Source organism: Lepus europaeus, chromosome 8 (assembly GCF_033115175.1).
Source record: "Lepus europaeus isolate LE1 chromosome 8, mLepTim1.pri, whole genome shotgun sequence".
NCBI classification, from domain to species: Eukaryota; Metazoa; Chordata; class Mammalia; order Lagomorpha; family Leporidae; genus Lepus; species Lepus europaeus.
In genome coordinates, this window is record NC_084834.1 from 11,572,966 (window position 1) to 11,585,510 (window position 12,545).

Consider the following 12,545-nt stretch of genomic DNA (forward strand, 5'->3'; position numbering starts at 1 on the left):
CTGTGACTAGTGCTGCAATGAACATGGGAGTGCGGAGTGCTGATGTCTCTCTGAGACCCTGGCTTCCATTGTTGGAGCCAGATCTGCAGAAGTGGGAGTGCTGGACCTTATGAGAGGGTGACATTCACATCAAGTCTGGAAACCGCAGGATCCACCATGGGTGTGGGAACTGGAGGGAGAGTGGCTTGTCTAGCCCAGCCCCCTCGTGTTTCAGGCACAAGGCAGCGAGAAGGTTTGCGATCCCCAGTCCACCATGCAACAAGCACTCGTGGCTACCTATCAGGTTCGTGGCGGGTCACTAGGTCTGGCTGATGCCTCCAAGGAAACAGCCTCTCTCCCAGGCAAGAAGACATGAGGCAAGTGTGAAAATCTCTTGTGATGGGACATTGGGTTAAGTTGCTGTCTGCAACACCAGCATCCCATATGAGCACTGGTTCGAGTCCCAGCAGCTCCACTTCCCACCCAGCTCCCTGCTAATGCAGCTAGGAAAGCAGCAGAAGATGGCCCAAGTGCTTGGATCCCTGCACCCACGTGGGAGACCCGGAAGAAGCTCCTGACTCCTGGCTTTGGCCTGGTCTAGTCCTAGCCATTGCAGCCATTTGGAGAAAGAACCATTGGATGGAATATTCTCTCTCTCTCTCTCTCTCTCATTCTGCCTTTCAAATAAATAAATAAATCTTGAAGGAGAGAGAAGGAAGAAAGAAAATCTATCAGTCTCTGGGGATGATCCTGCTGTTGGAAGTGTTGATGGCACGCCTCGTCTCTTGGCTCTGCTTAGAGCTGGGGCTGCCAGGGTCAGGAGTGAGTGGCATGTGCCAGAGGCCACTTGATGCCTCCTCCCTGCACAGCTCCAGCCTGCCTGCTCCCAGGGCCTGCCGAGAGTGGGCGGGGGCTGGGCCACGCTGGAAGGATTCTAGCCAGAGGCCAGGCTCTGGGGAAGCTTTCTCCCCACCGCTTATCTGGGGAGCACCTTCCCTCCTTCCCCCGCTGCCAGATCCTTGCGAGGGAGTTTTCGGTGAGCAATCAGGGTCACTGAGGGGGCCAGGCCGCAGCTTCCTGACTGTATTAGGAGGGAAGATCCGTGACACATGGGCCCAGGGGCCCTGCCTTGGCTGCAGACTCTGAAGATGTCTGTTGTGAGGTTGCTTAGCAGAGAGAGGATCCAGGGTAAAGCTCAGGATGTGGCCACCTCGGAGAGGGCCACCCACAAGCACTTCCCTCCCGGCTGCCTCAGTAGGAAATGCGACAGCAGGTGCAGGCGGGTGGGGTGGGCGGACGAGAGTCCACCATCCATCCATCCCGGAATGCCCGGGGCCGCTGTATGAACAGGGCAGGAGTATGAGCCCTAGCACTGCCCACAGGGACTTTCTTGAAGTGCAAATCTTTTCTCTCTCTCTCTCTCTCTCTTTCCTAAGTGAAAAAGCAGTGCGTTTGGGGGTAGAAACTTTGGGAAATCGGAAAAGCACAAAGCAGAAAACAAAGCTCCTAATGATAGCAACACTGGAGACATCATCAGTCAGTATCATACTTCCTGTTCTTCTGTCTGCTTTCCACCACGGGCGAGCGAGGCTTTTTTCTCATTACTGTGACTAAATACCCAAGGCAGGCTAACCTGATACAGAAAGAGGTGTGTGGGGAGAGCGTGTGGTACAGCCGTTAGGATGCTATATGGGGGTGCCTAGCCCACTCCCAGCCCCTCCGTTCCTGATCCAGCTTCCTGCTACTGTGCACCTTGGGAGGTAGTAAGTGATGGCTTATGGCCGGGGCCACTGCCACCCATGTGCGAGACCCAGACTGAGTCCTGAGCTCCTGGCTTCAGCTTGGCCCAGCCCTGGCTGTTGCCGGCATCTCAGGGGTGAACCAGTATAAGGAGACTCTCTCCCTGCCCGTCTCTGTCTCTCCCTCCCTGTCTCTCTGCCTTTCAAATAAAATGAAAAAACAATTTTTTTAAAATTGGTTTAAAAAATAGGTAAAGGATGATAAAAAATCACAGAGGTCTATTTAGCTCACGGTCCTAGGGAATCAGGGCACGGCACCGACATCAGCTTGGTTCTGGTGGAGGCTTCAAGGTGATTGGCAGGAGGGTGTGCGAGGGAGAACTCACAGTGTTAAACAGGAAGCCAGAGAGCGACCCAGGGGCGGGCTCACTCTCACGAGGACTGCCTCAGCCTCCCGCGAGAACTTCTTCACTCCCTTCCGAGGGTAGTGCCCGGATGGCCTAACGCGTCTCCCATGAGGCCCAGCGTCTCAGAGTTCCTACTCCCATGCTGAGGGTCAGGCATGCAGTCAGGCGTGAACATCTGGGGACAAACCACATTCAAGCCACGGCAGAGGCCCTCGGTCAAGGGCGTTTCACAAATTTTGTGAGGAATTGGAACCAAGTGGTAAGTTTATCAGGGCAGTGGGTTAAGCCAACACTTGAGACACCTGCATCCCATATTAGAGTACTGGTTCAAGTCCCGGCTGCTCCACTTCCGATCCAGCTCTCTGCTATGGCCTGGGAAAGCAGTAGAAGATGGCCCAAGTGCTTGGATCCCTGCACCCACGTGGGAGACCTGGAAGAAGCTCCTGGCTCTTGACTTGGACCATTTGGGGAGTGAACCAGTAGATGGGAGATCTATATTTCTCTCTCTCTCTCTCTCTCTCTTTGTGTCTCCTCCTGTTACTCTGCCTTTCAAATAAATTAAAACTTTCTTTAAAGAGAGAGTTTATTTTGGTGCAGAATTTTTTGGAAATCCATAGATATGAAGGGTCTTCAAAAAGTTCATGAAAGATGTATAATATGAGAAAACTAAGTGTGTATTTCAACATTTTTTGTACCAAAATAAACCTATCTTGCTTTTTGAAAGATATGTTTATTTATTTGAAAGACAGAGTTAGAGAGAGAGAGAGACAGAGAAAAATCTTCTATCTGCTGCTTCAGTCCCCAAATGGCCCTAACAACCAGAGCTGGGCCAAGAGAAAGCTAAGAGCCAGGAGCTTCACCTGAGTCTCCCACATGGGTGCAGGAGTCCAAGCACTTAGGCCATTTTCTGCTGCTTTCCCAGGCGCATTAGCAGGGAGCTAGATTGGGGGTGGAGCAGCCGAGAGTCAAACTGGTGCCCACATGGGATGCCAGCACACAGGCAGTAGCCCAACCTGCTGCACCACAACACCGGTCCCATAAACCTGTCTTTTAACTCTACTTTCCACAAAGCTCTTGAAGTATTCTTGTGAGTGTATGCCATTTGTTTTTTATCTGCTTCCCTTCTTTGTAAAAGACAGTGTGATTTATGCTGCATAGGATTTTGTACCCATTACCTCTATATACTACCTTAATATCCCGGCGGAAACATTAAAAAGTGTATTTGTCAATTTTAAAGGCAAAGATGGGATATTATCTTATTTTTGCATATCTTTCATTACTAGTATAACTGAACATTTTAAGAACAGATTTATTTACTTATTTGAAAGGCAGAGTTAGAGAGATCTTCCATCCACTAGTTCACATCCCAAATGGCCACAATGGCCAGCATTGGGCCAGGCTGAAGCCAGGAGCCAGGAGCTTCTTCCAGGTCTCCCACATGGGTGCAGGGGCCCGAAGGACTTGTGCCACCTTCCACTGCTTTCCCAGGTGCATTAGCAGGGAGCTGGATCAGAAGTAGAGCAGCCAGGACTCGAACTGGTGCCCATATGGGATGCCAGCACTGCAGGTAGCGGCTTTACCTACTACGCCACAGCGCTGGCCCCTTTCTTTTTTATTAATTGCTTGTTAATCTTGCTTATTTTGCCCTTCAATTACTGGCTTTTTTCTTATTGATTTAAAAAGCACTTTACATATTAAGGATATCAACTGTTTTTCATAGATGTCGCAAATATTTGCCTTCAGCTTATTATCTCCAAATTTAGCTTGCCTTTTTGTCGCATGAAAGATTCACAAGTATGTCTAGTTAAATATACCAACCTTTTCCTTCATGCCATTTACTGTCAACGGTTCGATGTGTATTCTTCCAGGCATTTTCTATGCATATGCAAATACATCTATAAATATCTATAGTTAGAAATACAAAGTTTTCCTTTATATTTGAGGTGATACATGCACTCTTGTGCAACCTGCTTATTTCATGTACTAGTCTAATGTAGATATCTTCCCACGTTAGTATGCAAAGAGTGCACTCTGAGTATTCTATTGTACAAACTTAATATCATGTTGCTAAATGAGTTTTTTCATTTTCATATTTAAATCTGGAAGTTTTACACTGTCTACAAAAAATAGAGACCTATGTTTATTTATTCCATGCAGCAAACCGGTTGTCCCAATGACAATCATCAGACAAACTGTCCTTTCCCCATTGGCTTGAAGGATCATTGTTGTCTATCAAGAATCATCTAGTAACCTAACTGTCGCGTATTAAGTACACGTATGTTGAAAACTTGAATTCCCCTTTGGATTTTCTACTTTGCTCCCTTTACTTTATGTACTCTACATTGTTCTAATGAGCATAGCTTTGTAATAAGTTGTGTTCTCTGCAAAATCAATACGATCCCGCATTCCATCTTCCTCAGTGTTGCCTTGGCTAATTCTGTTTCTTATTTACTTGCATTTTCCTTTTTTAAAAAGATTTATTTATTTATTTGACAGGCAAAGTTGCAGAGAAAGAGACAGAGAGACAGAGACAGACAGGAAAGTCTTCCATCTGCTGGTTCACCCCCCAAATGGCCCCAACAGCCGGAGCTGGGCCAATCCCATACCAGGAGCCTGGAGCTTCCTCCTGGTCTCCCATGTGGGTTCAGGGGCCCAAGCACTCGGGCCATCTTCTACTGCTTTCCCAGGCCATAGCAGAGAGCTGGATTGCAAGTAGAGCAGCCGGGACTTGAACCGGAGCCCATATGGGATGCTGGCACTGCAGGCGACAGCTTTATTCACTATGCCTCACCGCTGGCCCCACATTTTGCTTTTATCATGAGCTTTAATCATCCTGTGAAGTTCCAAAGGCATCTATTCAGAATTTTGACTGGAATTGTGTTAGATTAACAAATTGACACAATTTAACCATGAAGGCTTGTTGACATTTTTGCATAAAGTAATTATTTCCGTTTAGAAGCATTGTGTGCATCTCCCCATCCATCCCAGTTCTCCTCTTATGCACTTTGTCCTGTTTCTATTTTCTTTGTATGTCTTACATTTTTCATCAAGTTCATCCTTAAATATTTTACATTCTTTATTGCAATTACAAATGGGAATTTTTTAAAGAATTTTTTAATTTATTTGAGAGGCAGAGTTACAGACAGTGAGAGGGAGAGACAGAGAGAAAGGTCTTAGGTCCGCTGAATCACTCCCCAGATGGCCGCAACAGCCGGAGCTGTGTCAGGAGCCAGGAGCTTCTTCCAGGTCTCCCCGTTGGGTGCAGGGGCCCAAGGACTTGGGCCATCTTCTACCGCTTTCCCAGGCCATAGCAGAGAGCTGGATTGGAAGAGGAGCAGCCGGGACTCGAACCAGAGCCCAGAGGGGATGCCGGTGCCACAGGTAGAGGATTAACCTACTGCACCACAGTGCTGGCCCCGCAAGTAGAAAATTTATTTTATGACTATTATTAACACTTGGGGTCCATTTTTATTTTCATTTTTAAATTTTTTTAAAGATTTATTTATTTATTTAAAGGCAAAGTCACAGAGGGAGAGAGAGAGAGAGAGAGAGAGAGAGAGATCTTCCGTATGCTGGTTCACTCCCTGAATGGCTGCAATGGCCAGAGCTGGGCCAATCCGAAGCCAGTAGCCAGGAGCTTCCCCCAGGTCTCCTACGCGGGTGTGAGGGTTCAAGAACTTGGGCCATCTTATACTGCTTTCCCAGGCCATAGCAGAGAACTGGATTGGAAGTGGAGCAGCTGGGACTTGAACCAGCACCCACATGGATGCCAGCACTGTAGGCTAAGGCTTTACCCGCTACAACACAGCACCAGCCCAGGGGGTGCGGGGAGGCATTTTTACAGCTTACTTTACTGGATATTAGTGTAGTTGCTTTCAGTTTATTTTCTGAATTTCTCATGTAGATAATTATATCACTTTTACAGGAAGGGCAGGAGGGCGGGAGGGAGGAAGGGAGAGGAGAGGAGAGGGGAGGGGAGGGGAGGGGAGGGGAGGGGAGGGGAGAGAGCTTTATTTCTTCTTCCTTCTTATCGTTGAAGCTAGAACCAGCTCTCGGATGTATGAAACAGCTTCCTTCTGGGGTCCCACTGGGCTCACACGTGAGCACACACACAGGCACTTCGGTGCGCGTTCCTCTCTTGCTCTCACGTTGTCATCTCCTTCTCCTCTATTCTGAGTCCTTGGGGCTTTCTTGGGCTTATCTTCATGTTGTCTGATGTAAGTTCCTATCGCACCTCGCCTGTGGTGCCCTGCGCCTTTCGGATTGTAAAATGCAGCTCTGGGTATCTTCGTGTCTGAACCACTCATCTGTGGAAAGTGACCCATGCCGCGCCCCCCCATGATGACCACTGTCATCACCTGCCTTGGTGGCTGCCTCCACCCCCTCCCTGAACACGTCTCTGCAGCCGGGGCCCCGCTCACTGCTCCCCAGGCTCCCCTGCCCCATCCCATTGGGTTCCCGAGTGCCACCGTTGTCTTACTCCTCCCCAGGGCCACCTCCACTGCCTCTCTGCCCATCTGTGAGAGGACGCCAGCCTCGAGCTCCAGGAATGATGTCCCTGTGAGCCTGCAGCTGCTGGCACACGGGGCCCCCAGTGCCACGTGGCCATCCCAGGTGCAGTCCCCGAGTTACCGACCCTGCTGCCCCCGCTCGTGCCTCGTGCTGTCGCTCGTGCTGTCGTGCGACCTCCTTCTCCGCCTGGGTTCCCACTGTTTGCTTAGAGTCCTGTGGTCTGTCTTCTCCGGAGGCTCACAGCTGTGCGTGTTTGTGCGTGCGTGTGCATGTGCGTGTGCACGTGTGTGTGCGTGTGCATGTGCGCTCAGGCTCTCCTTTAAAGGCTCCACTGCCTCCTTATCAGATGCCTCCCGCAACGCGCATCCAACAGTGCTTGATCGTCTCTCTGAGGCCTTGCTGCCCCACTGCGGCTGGCACACCTGGGCTCTCTACACTTGAGAAAGGCACTCGGTGGAGCAGTCTGGACGTGTCCACCCCTGCCTGTCAGGGCCGGGGCAGGGACTCTCCCCGTGCACTCACTTCCAGCTCTCCTGCCCACCAGCCTGAGTCCCCTCCTGCCTAGACTGGCATGGATTCCACACCTGCACGCGGCCGTGGAACGCACGGAAGCCTACGGTGCTCCCGTCGTATAAGCAATCTCACACCTGCTCTGGCCCCACACGTCCTCTCTCGATGCCCCCTCTCTCGTTCGTTGGAGAACAGGCGCCAGGAGAAGACCACGCCCTCATGCGTTGTCATCCCCATGGCTTCCTTCTCTTGCGATGGCACCCTTGTCCTCGCTTCCCACCCAAAGCTTGCCTCTCCGCTGGGCTCCGGCTCCTGGCCCCTCCCACCTGCCCATTCCCATTGGCTCACACACATGCCTATCACCCATCTCAAAAAAAAAAAAAATCTCCTGACTCTGCCTTCCTAACTCTGGCATCTCAGCCCAGCTGCCCTTCACCCCAAACCTCTCCTCCTCGTCATCTTTATTAGCTGCCTCCAACTCCCCGTCTCGCGTCTCCTCGAAGCTTCGCCCGCCCTACGTCAGTCCTTCCTGCCGCACTGAAACGCGTCTTGTCAAGATAACGGCGCTCTCCGAGCTGTCAAGTCGAATTGTCACATCTGTGTCCCCGTCTTGCTCTACCCCTCGGCAGCGCTAGGCTCCCTGAGTGCTCTCTCCTGCCTGAAACGCAGCTCTGCCTTAGCTTCCGTGGCACCTGCCCTTCCCCCACCGCCCCTGCCAGGCTCTCCCAGCTCCACCGCCTCAGCCGTGGGGCCCTGTTCCTCCCTCAGGGAGGCTCTTATCTCACCATTCCTCGCAGGTAGGGACCACCAGTGAGCCAACAGCGCCCATGCTTAGGACCCAGTCTCCAACTCCCCCTGGAGCTCCAGATCCTGATGTGCCGACCGGATTGTCCTCTAAAAGGCATTTCCTCCCCTTCCCCCACCTCGTGTCTAATACAGAACTCCCAACGTCCCCTTCAAACAGTCCCCTCTGTGTCCAGAAATGGCCGCATTCACCCAGGTGCTCTAGCCGGAAACCCAGATTTCATCCTGAACTCCTCTTTCTCCGTGGAGTCTTCACGGCCATCAAGCCCATCCGCAGACAGGGTTGGGTCCGCTAGAAACACACCTCCACCCTTTTCTTTGCTTCCATCCCCATTGCTCCCACCCTAGAAAAGGAGCCAGCATCCTGTCTTACTACAGGGGTCTCCTAACTGCCTCCTGGCTCTCTCCCTGGTCCTCTGCCAACCATCACCCAGCAGCCGGCCTGACTTCCTAAAAACATAACGTCACAGCGAAACACTGCCCGGCCTGACACCCTCCCGAGGTTCTGCACCACACTCAGAATAAAACCCCGCTCCTCCTCCAGGGCTGCAAAGCCTTCTGCGCTCTGCCCCTTGCCCACCTGCCCCCAGCCGCGCCACGCCCACTGTCCCCCTTGCTCACGCCCTAGCCACAGTGGTACTCAGAGCCTACGTCTTCCCCAGCTGAAGCCTAGCCTTTGCAGCAGTGCCTCCTCCTGGAGTGCCTGCTCATCTGCCTGCTTGGGCTGTGTCGTGATGCTCACCACCCCCTTGATATTTACCTTGCTTATTTCTGTATCTGGTTTTATTAGCTCTGTCTCCCCTAGAAGAGAAGCTTCCCCAAAGCGTGGCTCTTACTGTCTTGTGCCCCGTTGGCTTCCTAGCTCCTGGAAGAGCTTCCGGCATCTAGTAGGTGGTCTACAAGATGGCAGGGGAAGGGGCGGCTGACTTCCTGGGGTTTCTGGTCATTGCTGCAATTCTCGACACGGTTGTCCTGTGCTTGCTGGATCAGCAGACGGTTCCCTCCAACCACCCCGGAAGCTTGCTCAGGGCCGAAGCCCTGTTTTGGGGGTGCATCTGGTGCTGGGCACATGCAGAGGCTCAGTGAATACGCCTTGGTGTGTGTTGGGGGGCGAGGACTCACTCTTCATTAAAGGGAGAGCCAAGAGGCCCGCTGCTATGCCTGTCACTGGCTTTTTCCCTCCAAGAACAACTGTGATACAGGGGGGTGTCATGAGAACAGGGAGGCTCTGGTTAGGACGGGAGGGGCTGGCTGGCTGTTCCCAGCCGGGGTGGAGGTGGAAGGAGCGTCCACTCCCTTGGTGTTCTCCTGCCAACACTCCAGCCACGATGCTACATTACTTCCGGTGCTTGTGTTGCAGGGGGCAAGCTACATCCTGGTGATGGTGGACCCCGACGCCCCGAGCAGGTCGGAACCCAGGCTGAGGTTTTGGAGACACTGGTTGATTACAGACATCAAGGTAAGCCGCCAGGGGCCAGAGTTCTCGCCGCACAGTTCCCAGCTCTCGCCCGGAGGAGCTGGAGGCCGGCAGGTGCGAGGACAGCCGCGTCAGGTCGCCCCAGCACTCAGCTGATACCACCCCTCCCAAGTGGTCCAGCAGTCACAAAAAAGTGTCTCGGTGGCAAGGCAGGGAGGGGCAGCCCTGTCTCCGTGCCACATCTGTGTCTCTCCGTGATCTCATTGGTTCTGTAGGAGGCAGAGTTGGTCTTGGGAACACAAATATGGTGCATTGTTGGTGGGCATTATTTAGTTGTTGGGGGGCGGTGGGAGGGACAGGTGGACTGTCTTGCCATGCACGTTTGGGACACTCTGGGGGGAGCAGTATTGAAGGGCTTTGTTGAGTTTTTCCCACTAGCAATCAGCCTTCTGCAACTGCGCATTCCTATCTGTGTATTGAACCGACTGCAGGATGAAAATATCTGGGGGTGGGGGAGTCTGCGTGTGTCCTGAACACGTACCGGCTATTTGCACACATGCTCGCCGCAAGCGGTCAGGGGCCCGTGCCTGGACAACTTGCAGTCGGGCTTTGCAAAGAGTGGGCAAAGCCTTCCACCCCGGGAGGACCCCCGTGGGAAAGCAGAGCCAGAAAAAACCGGATCTGCTCTGGATCTTGCTGGTTGAAGACCCAGTGGCCCCTGCGTAGTCTCCCTGGAGCCGAGTGTTTCAACCTTATCTGTTCCATGGGAACTGTGCTAACAACTCCACTAGGCCGAATGCTGGGAGCGCTTTGGGAAATGCAGAGACGCCACAGAAAGGGGGAGGGGGGCTGTGTGTTTCTTCTGGAGTTGGGTGGGAGACGGGGCAGCAGTCTGCACTATCTGACCAGGGGACTCTCCCAGCCACTGGGTGGGGGTGCTGAAGGAGCAGTAACCACAGGCCAGTGACCCCCGCCCTTTCCCAGGAAGCTCCCAGGGGTGACCTCAGATGCAGCCCTGGCAAAGGCCCTGGAGGGGGCTTCCTCAAAGAGACGCCCGCCGCAGCTTCCTGGGCAGTGCCGAGCTGGCCTCTGTTCCCCCCCACACACCCCCTGGGCCAAGCACGCCTCTGCCTAGCAGGGAGCTCTGGAAACATGTTAAGCGCACAAAGTTGCGGAACCGGGGAGACCCACGTGAACAGGGCGGGAAGGGTGGCAGAGGGCACAAGAGGGAAAGACCCTGATCTCCCCCTAAGCTGGCCCTCGTGCTGCTTTCTGAGCGTGGGCCCCCCTGGTGGTCACTGAGGCCAGCTCACTCCGCAGGTCACACTCACAGCCCACTCTGCACACAGAGAGAGCTTCCGGTCCCGGGGTTCGGCTCCACGACTCGGAGGGCAGAAGCCACACGGGGTGCAGTGGTTTCAGAGTCAATGAGGCTACCCCTCCCTGCACCCCTTGGGACAGAGCCCTCACACACACTCTGTGCTGCACACACAGAGGCAGAGCAGGTGGCAAGTGGCAGCTGTCAGGCACGGCCGCTAAGCCTCAGAGCTTCCCAGGGCCACCTGCCCGGTCCGCCTCGGCCTTCCCGCTCGGGCCGGAGGAGCTTGGGTTTCAGTCGTGTCGTCACCCACTCTCCCTCGGCTGAGTGTGGAGCAGGAAGCAGCAGCTCGGCCCAGCTGTGTCCACTCGGCCCTGTCCACCTGCCCCCAAATTCCACTAGCCGCGAGAGACTGTAAACCAAATCCGTCTAGGACGGAGCGCTTCCTGTGTGCTGGTGTCCACGGCTCCCGGGTGGGTTGTGGACAGCAGGCGTGTGCATGCATCCACGGGTGAGCTGGAGACAGTGCAGACCCCAGGGCACCGCCCTGCCTGCAGAACTCACTCCACAGTGGTTCTGAAGGCACACGGCCACTGCGTCCAACAAGTGCTCAGGAGGGCGAGCAAGAGCCCAGAAGAGCCTGTGGGGTCCAGTGTTGGAGGCAGGGGATGCCTGAGCCGTTGCTAAGCTCACTCAGTGTTTGGTCACTTTGGGAACTAGGCATTCTCCCCATTTTGAAGATGGGGAAAGTCCAGCCTAGGGAGGTGGAATGAGGCAGTGTCTCCGCTAGTGGGCAGTAGACATGGGTCTGCCATCCGAGGCCCCAACTCCAAACCATGTAACCCTACTTCCTGCCGTACCACGTGGCAGGCCCACCCACGCCTCTCCCAGTGGCTCCTCTGTAAGATGAAGTACCTCATCTCTGGGCCTCCCCTCGTGCCCACCCTCCAGCTCACTGCCCAGGTCTCTGGGCAAGGCCTCCAAAAAAATGTGTGTAGGAAAATGGAATGAACAGATAAGTTAATCTTGGTGCAAAAAGTTTTGGCAATCCATGCAGGGTTTTTTCGTGAACTTTACAAAGGCCTCTCACTTGCAGAGATCTCAAAATTTTTCTGCACCAAAATAAACTCATCTTTGAGTCCATGCTCCCTGAATGGTCAGAAGTCCCCTCGTGTTTTTGGCTGTGCCCCATGAGAGGAGACTTCCAGGGGAGAGCCTCTCTAGGGAGAGTGATCTTGGTGAGTAAACACCCCTGGTCAGCACTAGGAATCCCTAAGGCACACCAGGAAGTCCTTGCAGGTGCTCAGGGACAGTGGCCCTGCCGCTCACAAGGACTGTAGAACTGAGCCTGGCTTTAATGTGAAGGGGCCACGTCACAGCCGTGGGAGCTCCTCAGTGGGGACTGTTTTTTTTTCCTCAGGCTATCCAGTTTAAAACAGGTCGTCAGTGCTCAGGAAAACTAGAAATACCTGTAGCCCACCTCCGCCTTTAACAAAGAGTCTGGCAGGACCTAGGATAGAGTAGGATAATGGCTCTGGACCTGTGTGCCGCTTAACACAGCGAAGGGTTAGAGGGACGAGACATTCATGGTGCCCTTTGAGTCATCTCACTCAACAAATGCGTGTTGACCCCTGCCCTGTGAAGCCCTGGGGTCACGAGCCAGGGCTCTGGAGGCAGGGACCAGAGTCAAAGCCCAGCTCCATGTCACTGTGAGCGGTGTGTCCCTGGGCTGGCTGCTCAGCCTCTCTGCATCTCTGTGTCCTCACCTGGGAAGGAGAGACGCCCACTGTCTGTACCTCGCACAGTCATTCACCTGAGTCACTTTAACTACAGGGTGTGGGAACAATCCCCGGAACACG

At 53.5% G+C, this 12,545-nt stretch overlaps 1 protein-coding gene across 1 annotated transcript in view; it reads left to right on the plus strand.

Moving 5' to 3' along the window:
• Nucleotides 1-12,545, plus strand: part of PEBP4 (phosphatidylethanolamine binding protein 4) — a 212,541-nt gene that overhangs the window by 107,759 nt on the left and 92,237 nt on the right. The window contains exon 3 of the mRNA XM_062199008.1: nt 9,312-9,410. Coding sequence (XP_062054992.1) covers nt 9,312-9,410 — 99 coding nt within the window. The remainder of the gene's footprint in view (nt 1-9,311; nt 9,411-12,545) is intronic.